At 43.1% G+C, this 27,939-nt stretch overlaps 1 protein-coding gene across 1 annotated transcript in view; it reads left to right on the top strand.

Moving 5' to 3' along the window:
* LOC126284858 (UDP-glycosyltransferase UGT5-like) overlaps nt 1–27,939 on the top strand; it is a 110,757-nt gene that overhangs the window by 57,369 nt on the left and 25,449 nt on the right. Inside the window, exon 4 of the mRNA XM_049984093.1 lies at nt 21,351–21,573. Coding sequence (XP_049840050.1) covers nt 21,351–21,573 — 223 coding nt within the window. The remainder of the gene's footprint in view (nt 1–21,350; nt 21,574–27,939) is intronic.

The raw sequence follows: 27,939 nt of genomic DNA on the forward strand, positions 1-27,939 counted from the left end.
CAGAATGACACTGGCACCTGTACATATTAAACTGCAAATAGTCGGTCAAATGTCACCTCGTTTGTCTTAAAGGAGACGACGACGCCACACAACATAAATAATAGTAGAAGAAAGTTGTGGTTAGTATATACAGACAAAAAATATAGTATTTTTCATTATCAAAGATAAGTTGAAAGATATCACCACACTATGTGACAGAATTATTATCCTACCCATGTTTTAAGTTCATCGTCCCGGTCAATAAAGCACAAATGGACATAGCTACACGATGAAGTGTCACCTGTGTTCTCATTATGATATATTTGAAGCGTTCGCCTGTAACCGAATACTACTTGCCGCAACTGCTATGCTCCAAGTTGATGGCACCAGCTTCTGTTATCTAGGTTTTCATAAATATATCTCAACTTCTAGATAGTCAGCCTAAAAACTACTGTGACAAAACGAGACTGAGTGACATCCATATCAAAACACAAAACAAATCGAAAATAAACAATTGTGACTGCAGTGAGAACTCGCAAAGAAAAACCGAATAACATGAATATTAGTTCTCAGCAAGCAGAACTAACATGAGTGTAAAAGCAGAAAAATCCTCATTTTAGCAGTGGACTTCTTAATATCTTTCCACACCAATAAGTTCCAAGAATGATTGAATGCCACTTGAAAATGAATTTACGAGTATGTAATTATAAGAAATCTTTGACTGTGACAGGCACTCACAGTACCATAAACGTGACTCATCTACAAGGGTTACTCAGCACCAGTGAATACAAAAGGATTGTTTCAATCTGTATATTGAGCAAGCAGTGAAGGAAACAATAGAAAAATTCGGAGTAGGTATTAAAGTCCATGGAGAAGAAATAAAAACTTTGAGGTTCGCCAATGACATCGTAATTCTGTCAGAGACAGCAAAGGACTTGGAAGAGCAGTTGAACGGAATGGATAGTGTCTTGAAAGGAGGATATAAGATGACCATCAACAAAAGCAAAATGAGGATAATGGAATGTAGTCGAATTAAGTCGGGTGATGCTGAGGGAATTAGATTAGGAAGTGAGACACTTAAAGTAGTAAAGGAGTTTTGCTATTTGGGGAGCAAAATAACTGATGATGGTCGAAGTAGAGAGGATATAAAATGTAGACTGACAATGGTAAGAAAAGCGTTTCTGAAGAAGAGAAATTTGTTAACATCGAGTATAGATTTAAGTGTCAGGAAGTCATTTCTGAAAGTGTATGTATGGAGTGTAGCCATGTATGGAAGTGAATCATGGACGATAAGTAGTTTGGACAAGAAGAGAATAGAAGCTTTCGAAATGTGGTGCTACAGAAGAATGCTGAAGATTAGATGGGTAGATCACATAACTAATGAGGAAGTATTGAATCGGATTGGGAGAAGAGAAGTTTGTGGCACAACTTGACCAGAAGAAGGGATCGGTTGGTAGGACATGTTCTGAGGCATCAAGGGATCACCAATTTAGTATTGGAGGCCAGCGTGGAGGGCAAAAATCGTAGAGGGAGACCAAGAGATGACTACACTAAGCAGATTCAGAAGGATGTAGGTTGCAGTAGGTACTGGGAGATGAAGAAGCTTGCACAGGATAGAGTAGCATGGAGAGCTGCATCAAACCAGTTTCAGGACTGAAGACCACAACAACAACAATCAAAACACACATTTTTTGCTCGTCAGTTAACATGTTACACATTAAGGAAATATTTGTTGTTCCACATGTCAGTCGTTTTATCAGCATCCAAAAATGTAAGTTAACATCATACAAGTAAATGTTACTACCAGAAACATGGCATTAAGTGAAGAAACACATTAAACGTAAGTATTGGAACAACCTATCTTCTGGCGCACTCTGCATTGTTGCCAGATGTGTCCAAGATGGCGGCATGTAGACTTGGCAAGAGTGTATGATGTCATCCAAGATGGCGGCTGTGACGTCATTCTAGATGGCGGATTTTCGCAGGAAGATAGGTCAATTGGGCTACCTCCACTAACCTAACCCCCTTCCCTCCCCTCCCAAAGAAAAATGGTGGTAAGTTCAAATTCCAATTAGAGGATAATGCACCGCACCTCTACTAAGCTAACAAATCACAGGAAGACAGGTCACTTGGGCTACCCCCACTAGCCTAAGTCACCCAACCGCTACCTCTTCCTAGGAACTGTCGCCAAGGTTGAATTTCAGTGCTAAAGATAGGTCACTTGGTGTTTCTCTACCAACCTAAGACAACTGCTGGAAACAAATCTCACCTGAGTCACCTGGCCACCACCTCTTCCTAAGGACTGCTGGGTAAAGGACTCAGAATGCACTGGGCTGGTGGAGAGAGGAAGGAGTGTACTTAATTAATTTTGGAACAATTTATTATTACAGTGATACAGAACACACGCTCTGACATGCCACACAGCATACAGACCTCCAAACTACTCCTAAATAACTCATGTATAATGCTCTGCATGTGCACTTGCTATTTGTAAACTGTGAAAATAACGTACTGCACAGCCTACAGGCCGGCAAACCACTTGTAAATAGTGCAATACATTTACGTCCAGAGAGCCTAACAACTTGTAAATTGTTAAAATAATTATCAATCTAAAAGACTCTGCAAACATGCTCGCCAATTGTCAGCTGTAGAAATCGTGCACCAGTCTTTATTTAAACAATTAGAGACAGTACCACCATCCAGTGTGTTCGCCAGGAGGTGTGCACTCCAAGTGTCCTAGTACACTGTACCACCAGCAGAGAGCCCTATCGTCCATTCCGTGACGTAATCCAAGATGATGGGGTGAAATGGCAGGAAAAGGACTCTGCCTGTGATGGACATAAGTCTTTATTTTGCAGGCAGCCTCTCTACCATGAGATATAGAGTCCAACAGACCTAGTACAAAGTACTGCCATCAGAGGGTACTGTGACCCCTCCTGTGACATAATCCAAGATGGTAGTCTGGAGGGGGGAAAAGGCGTGAAAATGACTCAGCCTGCGCTGGGCTGCTGGGGAGAGTAAGAAGGGAGTATACTCTATTTATTTAGAAACATTTTACTTACAGGTGGAGTATATTTAGCACAATGACACAAAACACTCGTCCTGATGTGCTTAGCGTCACAATACACAGTTTGCAGACCGGTAAACTACTTCTAAATAATGCTCTCCAGACACGCAGACAACTCCCAATTTACCGAAATAATTTCAGCACAGACATGCAAACCCCTCCTAAATAATGCAGTACACTGACGTGCAGACACGAAATCAACTCGTAAACTGTCCAAATGACACACAGCACAGCCTACAGACCCGTTCTCTAAATAATCCAGCAGACGCGCAGGCAGCATGCGCAATCACCCTCAACCACCCCCTGTCCACCAGGCTGCACAGGTGGTTACGTGCAGCCCCAGCGAAGTGACCCGGCCGTCAGCTGTCAAACTACACAAAGGTGCCCTCAAGCATGAGCCGGCGACATCCCTTTCATACTTGATACCTGAGAAATTCCCCCTGAAATACGTGTTCACCTAGGCACCGTTGCTGACGAGACCAGATGGGAGTGCACCCGCTCCAGGGGCGAGCGCCATCACAGTTGCGAGCCGCCACTGGACGCAGGTGAAAGTTGTCTCTAGTTTCGTTTATACAGTCAGTATTGTACTGATGTTACAGAACGCCTAGGCACACTTATGCAGTTACCACAAGCGAGACACCTCCGGGCAGCACGTGTCTTTACTGTTGATGACAGAGTAGCACAGGGCGCATTGTCCCTAGCGCAACATGAGAGACGCATCTAACCATACTTAGCTGCCCAGTGTGACTGACGCAACGTCGTGCGTAGCTAACCATTCCTTGTGTATCTAGCAATGTTGGCTCTGTGAGCACTATGGGACTCAACTGTTGTGATCATCAGTCCCCTAGAACTTAGAACTACTTAAACCTAACTAACCTAAGGACATCACACACATCCATGCCCGAAGCAGGATTCGAACCTGCGTCCGTAGCAGTCACACGGTTCCGGACTCTGCGCCTAGAACCACGAGACCACCGCGGCCGGCATCTAGCAATGTTCCCAATCTTATACTGAAGCCACATGGCTATCTAAAATAATAACTGAGTCGACCTCGCGGAAATTGTATAGTGTCCCAGAAATAGTTAACACTCGCTTTCTTTATGTGTCAGCTTGTATGCATTGAAACTCTTGCCTTAACAGAACCTGCCGACTTCGGAGGAGGAGAGGTTCTAGGCGCTTCAGTCTGGAACCGCGCGGTGGCTACGGTCACAGGTTCGAATGCTGCCTCGGGCATGGATGTATGCGATGTCCTTACGTTAGTTAGGTTTAAGTAGTTCTAAGTTCTAGGGGACTGATGACCTCAGATGTTAAGTTCCATAGTGCTCAGAGCCATTTAACAGAACCTGTTTACGATATAGCGCAGAATAACGTCGAATGCAGTCTTCCTCGCGGACCTAAGGTGTTACCCCGCCCATCACGTGTTATCATTCCTGCTTACAACACACACAAACGTTCCCACCGCTATGTGGGGGCTCCTATATCAAAGCACAAAGAATGTGAATGGACCGAGCATTATGATTGGCTCTTATCGAATTTACCCGCCGAATTATTGATGCCGCCGGTATCGAAGCACTATCCACCTTTTCTTTCTTTCCTTCTGCAGACAGGGCTTTCAGTGGTAAAATTATTTTGCACAGATCGTTAAATTGCACTGACAGTTAAACCCGCGAATTTGTCTACAGATCTTCAAGTACGAGGGTCACTCCAAAAGAAATGCACACTATTTTTTGTAAAAATACAGTTTTCATTCTGCATGTGTGGAAGTTTTACAGTGTGTAGATACATCCTTTCTACTTGTTTTCAAACCTAGTTCAACCTGTTCCCGTGAGTGGCGTCATCACAGCACGTCTTCCAGGTGGCTGCTACACTTGACGTTCGTCAGAAGCAACGTGCTGTCATAGAATTCCTGTGCAGTGAAAACGAGACAGTGGGAAACATCCACAAGAGGTTGAAAACGGTGTATGGAGATGCTGATGTCGATCGCAGAACTGTTAGTCGGTGGGCGAGCAGGTTACGTGACGAAAGCGGACACGGCAATATTGAGGATTGTCCTCGCAGCGGCAGGCCTCGTACTGCACACACTCCAGACAATGCGAATTGGTGACTGCTGACAGGTGCAACACAGTGAACGAATTGTCACGCTATGCTGGGATAGGGCAAGGCAGTATTTACAGAATACTGAAAGTGTTGGCATTAGAAAAGGTTTCTGCCAGGTAGGTTCCCAGGATGTTGACAGTGGCTCACAAAGAAACAAGAAAAACGGTAAGCAGAGAACTTTTGGAACATTACGAGAATGGTGGAGATGAATTTCTTGGAAGAATTGTGACAGTTGATGAACTATGGCTCCATCATTTTTCACCAGATACAAAGAGCCAATCAATGGAGTGGCATCATGCAAATTCACCCAAGACAAAAAAAATTCAAAACCACACCTTCTCCTGGAAGAGTTATGGCTACGGTGTTTTTCGATTCCGAAGGACTCTTGCTTGTGGACATCATGCCAAGTGGAACCACCATAAATTCTGTTGCGTATGTGACAACACTGAGGAAACTTCAAGCTCGACTGAGTCGTGTTCGACCACATCGGCAAAAGCAGGATGTTTTGCTGTTGCACGACAATTCACGGCCACATGTCAGTCAAAAAACCATGGAAGTGATCAGAAAACTTGGATGGACAACACTGAAACACCCACCTTACAGTGCTGACCTGGCTCTATGTGACTATCATCTCTTTGAGAAACTGAAAGACTCTCTTCGTGGAGCAAGGTTTGAAGATGATGAATCCCTTGTAAACTCTGCCAAACAGTGGCTCCAACAGGTTGGTCCAGAATTTTAGTGTGCGGGTATACAGGTGCTGGTTCCAAGATGGTGTAAGGCAGTTGAGAGGGATGGAAATTATGTGGAGAAATGAAAATATTGTTTCTAAAGGATGTATCTAAACACTATAAAACTTTCAGACATGTAGAATAAAACAGGGATATTAAAAAAAAATAGTGTGAATTTCTTTTGGAGTGACCCTCATGCATACGAGACTCACAAGAATATTGGAAGCCAGTAACATATTTACCACTGTAACTACAATTAAATATTACGATTGCTGCTACAGTCTGACACCGATCGATGTTCAGGTAATGTCTCCTCTTGACGACTGTGCTTCTGGAACGAATCTCAGTACCTATAGTGCACGTAATTTTCCACATAAAAATTCTCTCTCATACGCTCGCAGTTATCGATGTGCTGAATCTATGTGGCCCTCACGGTAGGACACTGTCATCCTCTCTAGTCATGCCACAACCTAAACCACAGTAACTTTACAATGTGATATATACACGTTTTACACAACGTAAGCCACAGTAACTTTACAGTACAACAGATACACATTTTACACAAGCAGTGCAGTTATCTTTTATATCAGTACAGAACCCAGAAAAATTATGGTATGCCCACACTCACACCAGCTATATGTCACGATGCTCCTCAGTCCTAGGAAAGCACAATCCGACTTTTCTTCCTTTCTACAGACGTGACATTCAGCGGCAATAAACTACTTTTCACTGATCACCATATTACACCGACAACTAAACCATGGAAAGTGCCATATATGTCGTCAAATATGGAAAGACTCTTTCACAATGACACTGTTCTCTCACTGAAGACAGGAGCTTGAATATTAGAGTGTGAAACTGATCTCCAACCCAGCAGTATATCACCGTGTACCTTGTCAATGTAGTAAACGAACAGTTCATATCCTCTGCCATACAAAATCATCCCTTTTACATCAGAAAGCCGTCAGTGGATCAAAGTCACTCTGAGAACTACTATGCGAAGACTGGCTCGTTCCCCCCACCCCTCCCACCCCCCATCCTTCGGTACAAACAACATGTTACAGTTTCTCGTCCACACCTGCCTGCTGGCTCGTGTTTCTATACCCATCTCAAGACTCTGGGATTACAAGTACATATCTAATTTCGCATGGTTCCCACACAGCAGAAACCTACCGATCACTCATTCAGCATAATTTCGAAGATGTACACTGAGAATTATTTCCATAGAAACCCAAACCTTTAGCTAGGTGGAGCGTGCTCTAGACCACTGAGTAACTACAAACAAACAGATGAAAAATGGTATTTCCACCCACGAATACCGATCTCCCTGATATAACAGATTCCAAATCATCCCTATAATTAGAAGACAACTGAGTTTTTTCCAATGTCTAGAGAACAGGCAAACGTGTCTCCCACACGCCAAATGCACACACCACAATCGATCTTCTCTCAACTAAATAAAGGCCCGAAATGTGCAGAAGCAGTCAACCGAACAATTTACATGGGAGGGAATAATGGTCCAGCATGAACGCAAATCCATATTCATTCTCAAATTACCATGGAATTATAAAAGCTATCCAACACATACTAAGTATTAGTTCGCTATTCGGTAGTCTAGAGGACAACACCTTAATTACACTCCAACAGACCTCTCCATTCTGACAGGTCTTACCGTCAAAGGGAAACATGAATCAGCCCCTCACAGGTCACTGGCGCTGCAGGCCGAGCACACACAGGTAGAATCAATCATCCTAAGAAATTGGTCACATATATATTTCATCCCTGGACTTTCAATTAATTGTCACGATCGCAGTCTCAGTTGAACGACATACGACAATGAACGAAGTATCGGAAATACACCCTGTTGATGGCCTTGCCTCTGGAAATACATGCATACAAGTATCAATGTTAAAAGCTATACCCACTTCACAAATCGAGGTAGGACATTACCTCTGCCTCTGTATGAGATTTTTTTTTTTTTTTTTTTTTTTTTAGACGAATACCATGACGGCGATCGCAGTATATAGTATCAGACCAACACGTCACCGACAGTTCAACCTTGTAATAAAATTACTCAATTAAGAAAGTGATTCAGCTAAGGAACATGGTATGAAACCGGTATTTGTCAATCTCTCACGCCACTGCAGCTAGATATTTCCACAGTATTTGTAGCACATTCTCGCTCGATCTCTTGTCAGAGGTTCAGTGATATATCCTCTGAGTTATAGGCGATGGTTGATTGAGAAGGATCACAAACAGTAGTAGATGGTGTGCTGATTGATATCGTAAGAAAATGTACACTAGCTGCTCAGATCTCTAGTGTTACACTATGCACTAGAAATGATGTTTAGAATTCGGAAACAGGTCATTCCATTCAAGCACACACCTGTGTAGGATCCTATTGACAATTCTTTTAATGATTACAACCACTACTCAGTTGTATTTCTGACACTCATGTATCTTGAAACGAGTTACATTTCCCGAACCTATCTGCTTCACTAAAACTCCAGCGTGGTTTCAGTCACACATCTTGCAACATATCCCATTTCTACAGCTCTCCACATGTGATCGTTCCAATTTAAGTCGGAACTGAGCACAAGTCAGAGAAAGACGTATCCACCACCTTCTGCAACGCTTGTAGAAATAGTTAGTGCAACAGGACTGTATTTTGACCATTCAGCGGAAATGTGCACAATGTGGTACGTCTCCAAACTACATACAGATACTACAATCCGAATCAGATCCATGTTCATTCAAATCAATCAGCCCAACATGCTATCATCGTTATTCTCTACCCCCCAACAGAGAAAAATTACGACCTATAAAAGCTCCACTAACTTCATCTGATATAAAGGTCACCTGGGCACCAATGCTGGCGCAATGATGCATAGCTGCAGTGCGGTCCAGAGCAGAGAAAGAGATTTCGCAATGCTTACCAGAATAGCATTCCTAACGGGTAATCCCGCCCGTCATCGGATTTACCTGACAAACTGCTGCTGTTGCCTATGTGAGACGATGCTATTAAATAAACAGCTTTTAATCCATTGCAGATGTCAGTTAGACAGTTACAACATAAAGAAACTAGAAGAGTTTCGCTGCTTTGTGGAGAGTTTCCAAACTGATGCCCAAAAGTTATTGACGACTTCTACATTTAAACTCATTTGTCACAGTGACAGAATAGATGATGGCTCTGTGTTCCCTTTCGACTGATTTCTCACATTACACCCCTGTACACGATCACTGTTAGCAAACCCCAGAAGTTGTCATCCATGCATAAAACGCACTACCCAACTCAAAGAAGCGTTGTCAGTCAATCATTATCTGGTAACCAACAGTGCACCAATGCACGGATTGTGTGGAAAAGACACCGCTGATGTACTGTAGTAATAAGCAACACATCTGGTAGTGTGAACAATTTTAGCAATTTTGCAGTAACTTCATCACCTGCCAATGATGTGACAGCATGATTCCTCAGTTGCAGTATCATAGCTAAACCACCCCTTCTCTACTTTGCGAATATCATTGCGAATGTAGATAGATGACTGCACGGCTCCCACGACCCAGTCCGGATAGGCAATATAGTCTGCGATGTATTGTGAATCCAGCTTCAAACCCTACCCCGTTCGTGGCATATTGTGGATCCACATCTCAACAGCGCTCTGGATGTAATGCGCGGCAGATCCACATTTGAACGCTAACTCGGGTCTATTGTGGGTCCTGGGAGCCTTCCACAACAAATGCATATACACAGACATACAGAAAACAGTGCAAACGCTATCCAAATGTGGAGGTGACTGTATACAGTCGAGTACAGTGCTATATTACGGTTCCCGATCAGTGCATTTGGGGTAGCTGTTGGCAGCTGTGGTGCATTTACAAGCAATTTTAGGACACAGAACGAGAGGGTAGGTCATGAGGGCATAGATAGATCCGACATAAAATAGATACAACTGCGAAAAATGACGAGGAAATAAGTATAAATTGACAGAATATACACCGAAATGCAGCGAAATTGAGGAAGTACTTGCATATCTTCTGGTTCGCGCCGAACAAATGGTGCATGGGAACACGCATCCGGCAACAAGAGGAATCCAAGAAAACGTCGACATCGAAATGAAGGGAATCAGGGAGGCAGTCAATTTTTTTTCATCGTGGCAGCATTATACTGTATGTCTAGTAAAGTACCAGTGATACACACGAGTTGACTGCTGTATTTGATGCTTCTCAGGGAGACTGACAACCATTCACCTCTAAACTTACTCGCATCTGCGTTTAAGCTTAACAGAGAGTGGATGGGGTGCTCGACTGAGATGGACCTGTAACGAAGTACGATTTAATGGTTGACTGATGCACTCTAGAGAAGAAGTTGCTGCATGTCAATTTTTCCACTGTTCTGTCCAGATACATCAGTCGTGCGACATAGCTCGCATTCTACTAATATAAAGCCACATGTCCTGTATGTGGATTAAAGCACTGTCTACTTGTGATCGTTAACAGTAAACCAGTCAATGCAATTTAGCGATCTGTGATAAATAATTTTAGCGCTGAAAGTCCTGTCTGCAGAAAAAAAGAAAAGGTACATGGTGTCATGATACTGGCGACATCAGTAATTCAGCAGGTAAATTCGATAAGAGCCAATGACATTTTTTGTGCTGTGATATAGGAGACTCTACATAGCGGTGGGAACATTTGTGTGTGTTGAAAGCAGAGGTGGTAACACGTGATGGACTGGGTACCACCTTAGGTTCACGAGGAAGACTGCATTCGACGTTATTCTACGCTATTTCGTACACAGGTTCTGTTAGGACAAGAGTTTTAATGCATACAAGCTGACACATAAAGAAAGCGAGTGTTAACTACACTCCTGGAAATGGAAAAAAGAACACATTGACACCGGTGTGTCAGACCCACCATACTTGCTCCGGACACTGCGAGAGGGCTGTACAAGCAATGATCACACGCACGGCACAGCGGACACACCAGGAACCGCGGTGTTGGCCGTCGAATGGCGCTAGCTGCGCAGCATTTGTGCACCGCCGCCGTCAGTGTCAGCCAGTTTGCCGTGGCATACGGAGCTCCATCGCAGTCTTTAACACTGGTAGCATGCCGCGACAGCGTGGACGTGAACCGTATGTGCAGTTGACGGACTTTGAGCGAGGGCGTATAGTGGGCATGCGGGAGGCCGGGTTACGTACCGCCGAACTGCTCAACACGTGGGGCGTGAGGTCTCCACAGTACATCGATGTTGTCGCCAGTGGTCGGCGGAAGGTACACGTGCCCGTCGACCTGGGACCGGACCGCAGCGACGCTCGGATGCACGCCAAGACCGTAGGATCCTACGCAGTGGCGAAGGGGACTGCACCGCCACTTCCCAGCAAATTAGGGACACTGTTGCTCCTGGGGTATCGGCGAGGACCATTCGCAACCGTCTCCATGAAGCTGGGCTACGGTCCCGCACACCGTTAGGCCGTCTTCCGCTCACGCCCCAACATCGTGCAGCCCACCTCCAGTGGTGTCGCGACAGGCGTGAATGGAGGGACGAATGGAGACGTGTCGTCTTCAGCGATGAGAGTCGCTTCTGCCTTGGTGCCAATGATGGTCGTATGCGTGTTTGGCGCCGTGCAGGTGAGCGCCACAATCAGGACTGCATACGACCGAGGCACACAGGGCCAACACCCGGCGTCATGGTGTGGGGAGCGATCTCCTACACTGGCCGTACACCTCTGGTGATCGTCGAGGGGCCACTGAATAGTGCACGGTACATCCAAACCGTCATCGAACCCATCGTTCTACCATTCCTAGACCGGCAAGGGAACTTGCTGTTCCAACAGGACAATGCACGGCCGCATGTATCCCGTGCCACCCAACGTGCTCTAGAAGGTGTAAGTCAACTACCCTGGCCAGCAAGATCTCCTGATCTGTCCCCCATTGAGCATGTTTGGGACTGGATGAAGCGTCGTCTCACGCGGTCTGCACGTCCAGCACGAACGCTGGTCCAACTGAGGCGCCAGGTGGAAATGGCATGGCAAGCCGTTCCACAGGACTACATACAGCATCTCTACGATCGTCTCCATGGGATAATAGCAGCCTGCATTGCTGCAAAAGGTGGATATACACTGTACTAGTGCCGACATTGTGCATGCTCTGTTGCCTGTGTCTATGTGCCTGTGGTTCTGTCAGTGTGATCATGTGATGTATCTGACCTCAGGAATGTGTCAATAAAGTTTCCCCTTCCTGGGACAATGAATTCACGGTGTTCTTATTTCAATTTCCAGGAGTATATTTCTGGGACACTAAACAATTTCCGCGAGGTCGACTCAGTTATTATTTTAGATAGCCATGTGGATTCAGTATAAAATTGGGAACATTGCTAGATACGCAAGGAATGGTATGTAGCTACGCACGACGTTGCGTCAGTCACACTGGGCAGCTAAGTATGGTTAGATGCGTCTCTCATGTTGCGCTAGGGACAATGCGCCCTGTGCTACTCTGTCATCAACAGTAAAGACACGTGCTGCCCGGAGGTGTCTCGCTTGTGGTAACTGCATGAGTGTGCCTTGGCGTTCTGTAACATCAGTACAATACTGACTGTATAAACGAAACTAGAGACAACTTTCACCTGCATCCAGTGGCACCTCGCAACTGTGATGGCGCTCGCCCCTGGAGCGGGTGCAGTCCCATCTGGTCTCGTCAGCAACGGTGCCTAGGTGAACACGAATTTCAAGGGGAATTTCTCAGGTATCAAGTATGAAAGGGATGTCGCCGGCTCATGCTTGAGGACACCTTTGAGTAGTTTGACAGCTGACGGCCGGGTCACTTCGCTGGGGCTGCACGTAACCACCTGTGCAGCCTGGTGGACAGGGGGTGGTTGAGGGTGATTGCGCATGCTGCCTGCGCGTCTGCTGGATTATTTAGAGAACGGGTCTGTAGGCTGTGCTGTGTGTCATTTGGACAGTTTACGAGTTGATTTCGTGTCTGCACGTCAGTGTACTGCATTATTTAGGAGGGGTTTGCATGTCTGTGCTGAAATTATTTCGGTAAATTAGGAGTGGTCTGCGTGTCTGGAGAGCATTATTTAGAAGTAGTTTACCGGTCTGCAAACTGTGTATTGTGACCCCAAGCACATCAGGGCGAGTGTTTCGTGTCATTGTGAAAAATATACATCCCTAAATAAAATGTTTCAAAATAAATAGAGTACAATCCTCCCTTACTCTCCCCAGTGGCCCAGCGCAGGCTGAGTCATTTTCGCCCCATTGTCCCCCTCCCCCCCTCAGACCTTCATCTTCGATTATGTCACAGAAGCGATGCCAGTACCCTCTGGTAGCAGTTCTTTGTGCTAGGTCAGTTGGACTCTAGATGTTGCGGTGGAGAGGCTGCCTGGAAAATAAAGACTTATGTTCATCAGAGGCAGAGTCCTTTTCCTGCCATAACACCCCACCATCTTGAATTACATCACAGAATGGACTACAACACCCTCTGGTGGTGGTACTGTGTACTAGGCTTGGACCTCATGGTGAACACACTGTTTGCTGCCAACTTGGATAACGGCACTTGCGTCATCAGCTGATGTCATGGCTGCCATCTTGGATTACGTCATGGAATGGACGACATCGCCCTCTCCTGGTGGTACAGTGTACTAGGACACTTGGAGTGCAGACCTCCTGGCGAACACACTGGGTGGTGGTAATGTCTCTAATTGTTTAAATAAAGACTGGTGCATGATTTCGACAGCTGATAATTACCAAGCATGTTTACAGAGTCTTTTCTATGGATTATTAGTTTGACAATTTACAAGTTGCATTATTTACGAGTGGTTTGCAGGTCTGTAGGCTGTGCAATGAGTTACTTTGATAGTTTACAATTAGGACGTGTATGTGCAGAGCATTATACATGAGCTATTTAGGAGTAATTTGCAGATCTGTACGCTGTGTGGCATGCCAGAGCGTGTGTTCAGTATCACTGTGATGACAAATTGTTCGAAAATAACTAAAGTACACTCCTTCCTTTCTCCACCAGCCCAGTGCAGCCTGAGTCCTTTTCCCAGGAATCCCTAGGAACAGTTGGTGGCCGGGTGACTTAGGTTAGTGGAGTTGAGCTTTCTTTCCTGCAATTTTCTTAGGTTGGTAGAGAAACCCAAAGTGACCTTTCTTTACCACCAAAAATCAAACTTGGCGCCAGTTTCTAGGAGGAGGTGTCGGTCGGGTGAGTTAGGTTAGGGGAGATAGCCCAAGTGACCTATCTTCCCGCGATTTTCATAGGTTAGTAGAGAAAGCCCAATTGACCTATCTTTAGCACTAAAATTCAACCTTGGCGCCAGCTCCTAGGAAGAGGTGGCGATTGGGTGACTTAGGCTAGTGGGGGTAACCCAAGTGACTTATCTTCCCATCAAAATCCGCCATCTTGAATGACGTCACAGCCGCTGACTTGGATGACGTCATGTGCTGTTGCCAAGTCTCCCACCGCCATCTTCCATGACATCATCACCACCATCTTTGATACATCTGGCAACATTGTTGAGTTCGACAGAATATAGGTTGTCCCAATACTAACTTATCGTAGGTTGTAATTTACAGTTATCAAATAACAGAAAGAAGAAAACTTTCATCCCGTTGGTTTCTATAAACGAAGGAAAAGCCACAAAAACAATGCCTGTAAAGTGTTTGTCAGATTTGAAAAAATTAACCAATTAAAAACTACCACATCGCATTGAAAGTCTGTTGGTTCCCTTCGTGAGGCCATAATCACGCCGGAAACCTTTTCATGTGAATCACCTGAGTGCAAGTGACAGCTCAGCCAATGCGCTTTTATTTTATGCCTCCACCTGTGTATGAGCACATCGGTGTCCCATGACTTTTGTCACCTGATTGTATATTTGTACTTTCAAAATCATACGCTAAACTTCTTCATGCCGATTTATTGTGATATATAGACAGTGAAATATGTATACAACCAGGATCGAAAGGTTGTTGTTGACAGAGTTAGGCGCCCTGAAAGACACTGACTCGAAATGTGCTCTTGAACAATAAATTCGCAACCTCTGGCGATAAAGCAGCTGAAATTCACATACAGTTAAGTATTTACAGGACGCGTTACAACACTTGTAACACCATTATCCATTGTAAGTAGTTTATACAGTGTAATTATGTGTATGTAACTTTGAAGTGATTGTGCTGTACTAGTTGAGGTCTTTGAATTGTCAGAGGGAAGTGGAACTTTATGAAGTATATGTTGTAAAGGTTTAATAATGTTTTGAAATAATTAAACTTCATAAAATATGTATGCTCATAAAAGAGAAATTGTACTTTGAATACTGGTTCATACTTAGGGAAGCTGTATTATATGAAGGAAAAGGTGTAGGGAACTCCCTCCGTTGCCGAAGGGGCTTGGTGCGTGGGAAAAGGTGGTCTTGGCGGTCAATCTGGGCGGCAAGAGAGAGAGCACGTTACGCAGTCAGTGGCCAGCAGTTGTACAGTCAATACAGTGGGTGACAAGTGAGGCACTGGGAAGCCGAGTTCTGTTGAAATTGCCTTGGATGTGGTTTCGGCTGTAATATGGTGTTCTTTTATTAGGGAATGGCTCAAAAATGATTAGTATGTCGCCAAGAAGAAATTTGAAAAGCGCCTTAAACTGCAAGAGGTGAGACCAGATAGTGAGACCACGTGCTTGCCACCACTATTGCGCCACTGCTCTGCCAACTTCGGGAAGTCAGATCCGTGTCTTAGTATGTTGGTGGGTATGCTTTTTCAATAACAATTTAAGTGATAATAACATGTGTGTGAACTTTGAAATTGTCCTGACTATAAAATCATTTTAGGGTCCTATCCTAAACGTGCAAAACACCAAGTATCCTGTTCCTGAGTAATCACTGAATTGTTTCTAATTTGAATGTGCCAAAGCTTCAGAGTTAATGTGTATAAATGTTGCTAGGTAAACCACCTGCTTCACAGGTAATGAAAATGGCACATAATTTGACTTACAGGAAATTTGATTTTGCTTTGACTATTAGCATGAACCAATCTCTGAAGTTTTATTGGAGAATAGCATTTGAGTGAATTGCTATATAGTACTGAAATACAAGCAAATACAAGTGGGGTTAGAAATCGATATTAGTGCAGTGCAATTTGTCTCTAGAAATAGTCATGAATTTGCCTGTAGAGTAAATGACAGTTTATGGGCCCCACTATATGCTCTTCTATTATAAGAAAGTTAAATTAAATATTGCTTTCGCTAAAGAAATCTAAAGTATTTCCATAAATGAGACATGGTAAAAAAAGTGTTTGTACAGTGCTCTTTTATTGCATTTGTGATGTTTGTGTGTTATTTAAACCAGGACTCTTGTCATGCTTCACTTAGTCTCGTGATGCCTGTGATAACTTTTTGCTGCTGAAATGATTAATGATTGAGGTACTGATTATTATTAACAGGAGTAAAGGACTATTTATCTTTCTGTGATTGCTAATATATGCAAACGATAACTACTGCTATACACTTCCAGAATGAGATTTTCACTCTGCAGCGGAGTGTGCGCTGATATGATACTGGCAGAAGTACAGCTGTGAGTACCGGCTATGAGCCGTGCTTCGGTAGCGCAGATGGTAGAGCACTTGCCCGCGAAAGGCAAAGGTCCCGAGTTCAAGTCTCGGTCGGGCACACAGTTTTAATCTGCCAGGAAGTTTCATACTGCTATACACTGTTCAGTTTGTCTGGTCTTATTGTGTGTTCATTGCACTTTAGAAAGAGAAAAAGACTCAAAGTCCATTTTGCAAAATTATATTTAAATTCTTTGAACTTAATGCTTTTAATTACTATGCCTGACTAGGCTGGCGATTGTTTATTATTTCATTCACGAGAATTTCATTACATTCTTAGATCACAAAATTGAAGTCTTTCTACGAATTGCCATTTATATGAAATTCATGTTCGATATCCTCTGTCCATTAGGTAAACACACGGCCAAACTTCAAAATTCCTCCGAGAGGGTAACACTTCTTGTATGTTAACGTTATATTGGGCACGAAGTAGGTACAGAAGTGTTATACACTTTGCGGCGTTACTGAGACAACTACCATTCATGCTGCCTCAAACTGCTCTCAACTTGGTAACGCTGATCTTGAATGAGGTTACAAGACGTATTAAGAAGCAGTATACAAAGTGTATAAGGAAAGCTCGCCATCGTAGCGACCGCTGTTACTTACTGCTGACGCCTAAGTCAGTATCTGGATGGAAAGTAAACAAGTCGTTACGTCAGATAGACGCATCTTGCACTGTTTCCGTACACCCCGTGATAACTGGCGCGCTGCTAATCTGTGCCACTAATTGTGCTGGAGACGTACATTCGACAACATAGTTCAAGATTTGATCCAAATGTGGACAATTAATCTCTGTTCAGATGGAGATAGTGTAGGACCAATGAAGAAAGAGCACTCCTTGCTACGTTTCGTTTTAAAGAAGTTTACAAGGCCGCTGCATGTGCCAGAGTTGGCACCCATCCGCCTACAGTGTTTAGCCTACGCAATACGAGCCACATCATTAGACGTAAGATGTTTGTCGGTTCCTCGTTGCTCTCTTAAGTTGAGAACTGACAAAATAAATCTCGGGTGAACAGCCTGGTAAGAGTGCGCATAGGACACAATATTTCGGCAATCGACCACGTTGCCATCATCAGGTGCGCTGATGTACTGACCAGCGGTGGGCCGGCCCCATGTATACAGGGTGTTTCAAAAATGACCGGTATATTTGAAACGGCGATACAAACTAAACGAACAGCGATAGAAATACACCGTTTGTTGCAATATGCTTGGGACAACAGTACATTTTCAGGCAGACAAACTTTCGAAATTACAGTAGTTACAATTTTCAACAACAGATGGCGCTGCGGTCTGGGAAACTCTATAGCACCATATTTTCCACATACCCACCACGCGTAGCAATTATGTAGCGTAGTCTCTGAATGAAATTACCCGAAACCTTTGACAACGTGTCTGGCGGAATGGCTTCACATGCAGATGAGATGTACTGCTTCAGCTGTTCAATTGTTTCCAGATTCTGGCGGTACACTTGCTCTTTCAAGTGTCCCTACAGAAAGAAGTCACAGGGGTTCATGTCTGGCGAATAGGGAGGGCAATCCACGCCGCCTCCTGTATGTTTCGGATAGCCCAAAGCAATCACACTATCATCGAAATATTCATTCAGGAAATTAGAGACGTCGGCCGTGCGATGTGGCCGGGCACCATCTTGCATAAACCACGAGGTGTTCGCAGTGTCGTCTAAGGCATTTTGTACCGTCACAAATTCACGAAGAATGTCCAGATAGCGTGATGCAGTAATCGTTTCGGATCTGAAAAATGGGCCAATGATTCCTTTGGAAGAAATGGCAGCCCAGACCATTACTTTTTGAGGATGCAGGGACGATGGGACTGCAACATGGGGCTTTTCGGTTCCCCATATGCGCCAGTTCTGTTTATTGACAAAGCCGTCCAGGTAAAAATAAGCTTCGTCAGTAAAAGCTTCGTCAGTAAACCAAATGCTGCCCACATGCATATCGCCGTCATCAATCCTGTGCACTATATCGTTAGCAAATGTCTCTCGTGCAGCAATGGTAGCGGCGCTGAGGGGTTGCCGCGTTTGAATTTTGTATGGATAGAGGTGTAAACTTTGCCGCATGAGACGATACGTGGACGTTGGCGTCATTTGGACCGCAGCTGCAACACGGCGAACGGAAACACGAGGTCGCTGTTGGATCATCTGCTGCACTAGCTGTGCGTTGCCCTCTGTGGTTGCCATACGCGGTCGCCCTACCTTTCCAGCACGTTCATCCGTCACGTTCCCAGTCCGTTGAAATTTTTCAAATAGGTCCTTTATTGTATCGCTTTTCGGTCCTTTGGTTACATTAAACCTCCGTTGAAAACTTCGTCTTGTTGCAACAACACTGTGTTCTAGGCGGTGGAATTCCAACACCAGAAAAATCCTCTTTTCTAAGGAATAAACCATGTTGTCCACAGCACACTTGCACGTTGTGAACAGCACACGCTTACAGCAGAAAGACGACGTACAGAATGGCGCACCCACAGACTGCGTTGTCTTCTATATCTTTCACATCACTTGCAGCGCCATCTGTTGTTGAACATTGTAACTACTGTAATTTCGAAAGTTTGTCCGCCTGAAAATGTACTGTTGTCCCAAGCATATTGCAACAAACGGTGTATTTCTATCGCTGCGCGTTTAGTTTTTATTGCCGTTTCAAATATACCGGTCATTTTTGAAACACCCTGCACATAGGACAATCCCCCTGCCCCTCCTCCCATAGGCGCTTCCTATGAGGCGGTGCGGTCCAGCTACAGCGTCCGTTCTCCCGCCGCCTGGGCGCTGCGTCCTGCGCTCTTCTCGTTCAGCAGGGTCTGCCGGCGCCGCTCTCCTTATTCTCCCCTCCTCCCCCGAAGTCGGTACACTCTGGGAAATATCCTTTTTCTCCTTAATCCGGGTGATCGCGGGTTCCCACGCCTTGCTAAAGATGTAACCGCTGTCACGATCTAGTTGTGGCTCCCTTACTCTGATCTCTATGGCTTCTTTGATGACACAGTCCCAGTATTTGGATGTCTGTGTCAGGACTTTGGTTTGGTCTTAATCCGTGCTGCCCAGCTCCGACAGGCAATGTTCAGCGATTGCCGACTTTCTGGGCTGTTGCAGACTAATGTGCCGTTGATGTTGTCGGCATCGGTCCTCAATGGTACGAATGCTCTGCCCTATGTGTACACTACCGCATTTGCAAGGTATCTGATAAACCCCTGATTTACGTAGACCAAGGTTGTCCTTGACACTACCAAGAAATCTCTTGGTTTTGCTTGGAGGACGGACGATGGCTTCCACTAGGTGATTACGTAAAATCCGTCCAATTATTCCGGATAAGGCCCCACAAAACGGAATAATAGCCAGGGCCACCTTCTCCTGAGGTTCATCCTCAGTTTCCGTCGATGCTGCAGGTGTGAGATGTAGAGCCTTCCAGATTTGCCCTTCCTTGTAACCGTTCCTCCCAAACACGTTCTTCAGATGGTCCAATTCTTGTTGGAGACTGTCCCTGTCGGAGATGGTGTGAGCTCTGTGTACAAGAGTTTTGCGCACGCAATTCTTTTGTGGCGGGTGGTGGCAGCTATCTGCATGTAGGTACAAACCGGTGTGCGTCTTCTTCCTATAGACGCTGTGGCACAAAGTGCAGTCACCTCGTCTTCTAATCAAAACATCTAGGAAAGCAAGCATCCCATCCGTTTCGATCTCCATGGTGAACTTAGTATCCTCGTGTCTGGAGTTGAGATGTGTGAGGAAGTCTGCCAGTTTATCTCTTCCATGTGGCCAGATAACGAAGGTATCATCCACATATCTAAAGATGTGCTGATTCAAGAGCCTCCTCCTCGAAATGTTCCACGTACATATTTGCCACAACGGGTGGGAGTAGACTCCTGATGGCTACTCCTTCTGTCTGCTCGTAGTATTCACCGTCAAATAAGAAGTAAGTTGATATCAGAACATGTCTGAAAAGGTTGGTGGTCTCTTCGTCAAATTTCTGGCTGATGAGTTCCAAGGATTCTTGCAACGGAAGTTTAGTGAGTAGGGATACCACGTCGAAGCTCACCAGTATGTCAGATTCCTTAAGCGCAAGGTTGTTGATGCGTCCCAGAAAATCCACGGAGTTACGGATATGTTGTGTACATCACCCAACGTAAGAGCTAAGCAGTTGTTTGAGGTGCTTAGCCAGAAGGTACTTGGGCACCAATATCGCTGACAATGGGACGTAACGGAATCGATTCCTTGTGCACCTTCGGCAGTGCGTAAAGTCTAGGAGGAACAGCAACCCTCGGGCGCAGCTTCTTGGTAATCTCGTCAGGGTAGCCGGAATCCTTGAGAAGCGCCAGAGTCTTGCTCTCGACCCTCTTGGTAGGATCAGTGTCAATCTTGCGGTATGCGCTGTCACCAAGTAGGTCCGACATCATCTCAGCACAATCCTGTCGGGATAGGAACACTGTTGCGTTGCCCTTGTATGCAGGTAATCTGGATCTTCTCTTAGCTCCCGATGGCGGCCCTCTCGCTGTAGGAGATGTTCCACTGTGCTAATGATGTCAGCAATGGGTACGTCTTTAGGAGTCGGAGCGAAATTCCACTCTATAAAGATCATTGTATGGCCAATACAAGAATTGATTCAAAGCTCACGATTATCACGTTATTACCAGTAACAGAAGTATTCCTACGATTGGGCGCTTTCACTGTTAAGAATGCTGAATACTTCTGGAGAGGTCTATTTATTATATAGCAATAACTTTCCTGCAATGAACAACCTATAAATTTGTGTTGCCTGGCACAGCAAACAATCCAGGGAGCACATGCTTCATATTAAATACAGTACTAAAATGTAATTACAGCGAATATTAAATCTTAAAAAATATTCTGTTAGTTGTGCAAATGTTTTTCGTATTTTTCCTCTTCCCCAGGACATACAGAAGTTTTTGGACGAGGCCACAGACGGAGCGATATACTTCAGTATGGGCTCCAACGTGAAAAGTGCCCATTGGCCAGAGGAGAAACGGTCAGCTTTCCTGAAGGTGTTTTCGCAGCTGAAGCAGCGAGTCCTGTGGAAATGGGAGACGGACTCCATGCCCGGTCAACCACCGAATGTTAAGACGGGCAAGTGGCTGCCTCAGTCCGACATACTGGGTGAGTGCTGTGTCTGCGTTACGCCATCTCTTTATCCACTCTGCTGAGTCCCTATTAGGTACACACAAGACGTTAGAAGAAATTTGTTGGGGGAGGCTGTTTTATTTTTTAAACTTATTTCTCAGTTACACATTAAGGCCACGTCCTACACGACTGCATCGGGAGACGAAATACGACTGTAAGCTTTAGCTACGGAAGTGTCCTAGGATGATCTCTGTACTGCTGCTTGTTGTTTGCTGTAACTAATGACGTTTGAAATCAAACGCATTCGAATCTTGTCACTGCAAAGTGAGTGATAGTGGCAACAGTAACTAGGAACCTTCTCGGTGAAGTGCTCGAGCAAATGTGCCGGGTGTCATGAAATACTTATCGCCTGATTTTAAGACAACGATTTGGTGAAAAGAAATTATTTTCTTGCATCTTAGAGCTTGATGTCTTTGCTCGATAAAGGGCAGAATTTCTTTTCGTTATTTGTGGCAGTTACTGTGCTGCACGAGACTTAGTAAACGACTGCGCGAATTATTTTATAGCTCGCAGAGATAAAAAAGCATTGCCTAGACTATGTGTATAGTCCTTTTTGTCATACGTTTCTATAGGATGAGGAATTCCGCCATATGCAAGACACCTTTTCAGTTTCGTTTCACCCAGACATATTTCAGCACTTTATCCACTATCTGCAGTTGGTTATTTTATTTTCTTACTGTAAAATTGTTGTTACATATTAATGTTTACAGAAACGTTTGGTACAAAATGTTTACAATTGTGAATGAATAACTGTTGCAAAACATTATGCACCATTCGTTTACAATTCCCAGTTCGGATATGTATTAACGACCTGATTCACTGTATGTTTATTACGTAATGTCTAAAGTTCTAGTTAGAGTGGATGTACGCATCAGTTTACATACCTTACAGGAAGCTATTGGGTGTTTATGTTGGTAGCTAGTCTGCTACACAATCTACAACCTGTCATCTGCAAACAGCAAAATGTAATACTTATTTTCTGTTTGTTATGCCTTTACGAACGGAAATGAGTGTATAACACGTTTTTTTGTGTGTGTTTTACTTACGCCTTTGATGTTGTACTGTTTTCTAATATGTTTTGGCGAGGTGAATACGTTGATGTCTGTGACTTATGGTCGTTTGACAACATACTTTCTATGAATTTTCCAACATGGGCGGAGATTTCGCCGTCATTGCGTATTGTTATAGCTGTGTAGTGTTCATTTGTTTCGTGGCATGTTTTTCTGGGTGAGGCGTGCAAGACTGAAGTGTATTTGGCGTTTGAGGTCTTTGGTTTGTGTGTTCGTGTGTGTGGGCGCGCGCGCTTGTGTGTGTGTGTGTGTGTGTGTGTGTGTGTGTGTGTGTGTGTGTGTGTGTTCAGGAATACGGTAGAGAGAGAGAGAGAGAGAGAGAGAGAGAGAGAGAGAGAGAGAGAGAGAATGAGTGTATTTTTTCTTATGAGTTGGTTTGGTGTGGGAGTTATGCGTGTAGGAGTGCTAGTTCTGCAAGGTTTGCAGGAGAGCTTCTGTAAAGTTTGGAAGGTAGGAGACGAGGACTGGCAGAAGTAAAGCTGTGAGGACCGGGCGTGAGTCGTGCTTGGGTAGCTCAGTTGATAGCCGGCACGGTAGCTCAGCGTGTTTGGTCAGAGGGTTAGCTGCCCTCTGTAATAAAAAAAACTGTGTTAATCGAGCAACAACGAACATAAACGGATGTCTCGCGACGTCCGCACCGAGCAAATACAACGAACGAAAACGATCAAAATGAGATTTAAAAATAAAAAATAAAAAACGTTGGTAGAGCACTTGCCCACGGAAGGCAAAGGTCCCGAGTTCGAGTCTCGCTCCGGCACACAGTTTTAATCTGCCAGGAAGTTTCATATGAGCGCACACTCCTCTGCACAGTGAAAATCTCACTCTACTTATTCGTGTAGTTCTTCAATTGTGACAATGAGAGTTTTATTGCACAGTGATGTGTATTCATTTAGTAATTTCTTTCACTAGCCTATTGACTTTTGGATGTGATAGTTTTCCTCTATAGTAATTTTTTTGTATAAGCTGCTACTAGTTTTAAGGATCTGTGAGTCAGTTTCAATGTTTGTTGGGTGGTGATAGTGTGCTAAAAGGTGATTTGGGCATGTTGAGTGTGAGCTATTGCTTTTCAGTGCTCTGAAGTGTTCTGTATACCTGGTTCTGAAATTCCTGCATGTTTGACTCACATATACAGTTTAACAGCAGTTGGAACTAAGATGGTATATACCAGATAGGCTGTATTTGACAGTGTTGGTGGTATTTCTTCCAAGTCTGCTTTGTATTTTGTTGTTGGTCCTGTATGCTATGTTGAGTCCTTGTTTCTCTAGTATATTACCCACCCTGCGTGTGAGCGTTGTTGAAAGTCATTATGTGCCATTTATTGCTCACTGTCTGCTGATTTGTTGTGTATTGTGTTGTGTTTGTGTGTGAATGTGTGTGTGTGTGCATGTGTATATGCGTGTGTGTGTGTGTGTGTGTGTGTGTGTGTGTGTGTGTGTGTGTGAGTGAGGTGTGTGTGTGTGTGTGAGTGAGTGTGTGTGGCTGTTTGTGTTTCATGGTTATGTGTTGCTTGGTTTAGTATTTTGTTATTTATTTTATCTACTTTCTTTGCATCATATCCGTTCTCCTCTGCAGTTTGTTTTATTCTATTCAGTTCTTGTATGTAATCATGTTTGTTCATGGGTCTTTTGTTCAGTCTGTGTAGTTTATATCTGATGCTGGCTTCTTTGTTAGTTATTGCGTGATTGGATCGGTTATGAATAATGGAGCTGGTGACTGTGGGTTTCCTGTAGACTTTGAATTCATGTTTGTTGTTTCTATTGTGTATGGTAAAATAAAAAAAATTCTGTCTGTGTTTCAACAGTTAACTATATTTGTAGGTGGGTGAAGTTTAAGTTGTCATGAAGTTCTCTAATGCGAGTCTGTGGCTCATCTATTAAGCAAATTATATCATTTGCATATCTGTCTCAATATATTAGTTTGTGCTTTTTGGTATTACTATTTTCTCAAAGACTTGTCTTTCTATATGGTGGAGGAAAATGTCAGCTAGGGGGCCACTTATTGGGGAACCCATGGGTAGTCCATCTTTTTGAGAGTAAAATTTGTTGTTGTATGTAAACTAATGCATACATCCACTCTTTTGCCAAACAAGGTGCAACTAGAACTTTAGACATAATGTAATAAACAACGTAGTGTGTATCAAATCGTTAATACATATATCAACTGTGAACTGTAAACAAAGGATGTATAAAATTTTGCCACAATTATTCATTCACAATTGTAAACATTTTATACCGAAAGTTTCTCTAGATGTTAATATGTAACAACAATTTTACCGTAAGAAAATAAAATAACTCACTGAAGATAGCGCAAAAGTGCTGAAGCATGTCTGGGTAAAGCGAAACTGAAAAGGGGTCTTGTATAAGTCGGATCCCTCGTCCTATTTTCATAGCAAGCACGGACATACGGAGTGCTGCAACGCCACAAGACGATACGTTTCTGTGTACGAAGTGTTGCCAACGTATCAAAATTGCATTTGAAATCGATATCAGACAGGTGTCTCTCTTTGTTCTCGCGATTTTGGATTTTATATCTGCCAAACATGTGGCACGCTGTGTGCCCAATTCCGTTCCTGTGCTGCGTGAATCACTGGTTGTAAAAATCGACGTATTTCTCAAGCGGTTCAAAATTTCGAAATGAGGTTTTCACAGGTGATACGAAGCAAAGAGGTATATGTTCGTCTTTGATTAATTCACGGGCAAATGTCTGAGTGGATCGCAAACAAATCTCGCTATGAATTTCAACATGGGTTTTTTTGTCCGAATTTTTATAGCCATACGAAGACGGAATGAGCAAATAGGGTATCAAATTGACAAGCATGAGGTCTTGTTTTGCAAAATAATTATTTAATTGCTTGAAAGTGGTCAGTGCAATTAATAAAAAGTTAGAGGGTTGAAGGAACATTGAAATATTTCGTTAACAGTGCATTTGAAATGTAGAAAAGTTCATCTCTTCAAGGCCTAGTTATTTTGTGCATAAAGGGAGAGATTGGTGTAAGATTTAATTGTCCAATAGGCTTCCTTCGCATGAAGCACTGAACTAAGAACATTTCCGGAGCGGATGATACAAGGAAAGCAAACAAGATGCCAATAAGATCATGCCTTCGGAATAAAACTCGGAAAAAAGGAAACAAACTCGTCAAATGTTTTGTGAAATGATTTGTCTAAACGTAAGAAATGAACTAGACCAGAGAAACGTTTGGCGGGTCTTTGAATGATGATGTAAAAATATACAGCAAATGAGGTGAATCAAATGTTTCTCTCATCTATATTATTTCTTACTTGTAGTCAAATCATTTGATATGTTTTCTTTTCGAAAAAAATTATGCTTTATTTATGCAGACAGTTTAGATAAATTGAAACACTTGGCAGTGACATTGACTGGTCAAGAATTATGTTCCCTACATTCAAATATCGATATATATTTTTGATTGCTCAGTGTGTTTCATTAGAAATTTAACGTGTGTGATGTATTGGAATACGCGCATACACACTTAAAGTACTGTACTGAATGCATTAGCAATGGAGTACAATGCTCAATTTGTTTAGAAGGTTAAAAAGTGGATAATGCACAACAAACTTGCCGCATCTTGTAATTGGAAAAAGTCAACAATGTTCCTTGGAAGAAAAAGGAAATTTGGCTGATATACCTAAAGTTATGTTGACGTACTATAAACGTGGGGAAGTAACCGAACCCATAATTATGTGGCTGCTTCAGAGTAAAAAAACAATACCATCCAAAAGTGACGGTGCAGGAAACACAGCAACTTTTGATCTTTCGCTGTCGCTCTTGCTGCGCCCTTCTCTTGCACCTTCACCATCTTTGCTGTTGTAGTCGAGACTGACTTCAATTCACACATTCATTCATTCATTCATTCATTCTTAGTATGAAATAAAAATATAAAGGAGGTGAGCTGGTGGCTATGTCTACATAATATGTATTTATTTGATTGTAGCCCTTGTAGAAAGATAACTTAACGTGATAAACAGGGTACTCCAAACTCTGTTTTCACACTTTCGAACTGAGTAATCGTAACAATCATGATTTTTAGGTATGCTTACCCATTATAACCTAAAACGGGGGACACACAAGAATAATGTAAACAAAAAGTTAAATACACTTCTCTATTCTGTAAGAATACTTTGGGGGAACTCGATAAGCAGCAGAAACAGATTTAGGCAACAAAATAAAAGACTGTTGGAATTATAATACATGCTAAATACAGAGACTGCTGTAGACCAATATTTAAAAGTCTTAATATACTGTCCCTTCGGTGTTTACTTATCTATGAAGTACTCATCTCCATAAAAGTAAGGATATTTTAAAAAAATTAAGCAGAACTTATTTTCGCTCTCATGATACTAGATGGAAGCTTTACGTGCATATCAGTACAGTAAGTACAAACATTTGTAGGGGAGGAGTTGTTGTATAACCACATGCCATCCTCTCTAAAACAGATGCAAAACATACATAAGTTCAAACTGAAAGTGAAAGAGTACTTGCTTGACCACTGCTTCTAGTCTGTCTCTGAGTTTTTAGAGCACCAAGAAAATATAGTTTAATTGACCAAATGTTCTTAATTATACTATTCTTTCAATCATCTAATTGTTTTTATAATTATGTTGCCAATATTCAACAGGTATTGCATGATTTTTTCTAAACCACAGTATCTACAGACTTTTATGTACTATATCAAACCTGACTTGCCCTTCATCTTTTGCACAAACTATGTGCTAAATCACGATTTACACAATGAATAAAGAAATACAAATACAAATAGCGGAGCCCTCCTTGAATACAACACGATTTTTGAGCAGAGTTTCAAAAAATTATAATCGATAAAAGACTACTGGTGATCATTTATAGCATTATTTTTCGAGAAGAGCAGCGAACTGTGGCTGTAGTAAGTTTACTTTTATTTGTCAGTTTTAGTTGATATTTTGATTTTGAATTACAATGAAATTTATAAAGCAAAAGTTGCCGCAGAATTTTTCAGTTTTTTCACGACATCTGTTTTTATTTGAAATAACAGCAATAAAAGTGAAAATCAGTCTTTTCAGGTATTGGTTACCTTGAGCGGTTTTAACAGTCAGGTTAAAATGAAGAAGACAAAAGAAACAGGTGTAACCGGGAAGCCATAACCACCATGCCTACTTTCTAGTAACCTACAATTAACAGGATGGTGTTAATTGTTACGTCAAACGAAACACGAGCAGAGGATTTTCAGGAGATTTTTCACAAGACCCATTGCTTTTGAGGACGACGTTTCTCTTCG

Source organism: Schistocerca gregaria, chromosome 8 (genome assembly GCF_023897955.1).
Source record: "Schistocerca gregaria isolate iqSchGreg1 chromosome 8, iqSchGreg1.2, whole genome shotgun sequence".
NCBI lineage: Eukaryota > Metazoa > Arthropoda > Insecta > Orthoptera > Acrididae > Schistocerca > Schistocerca gregaria.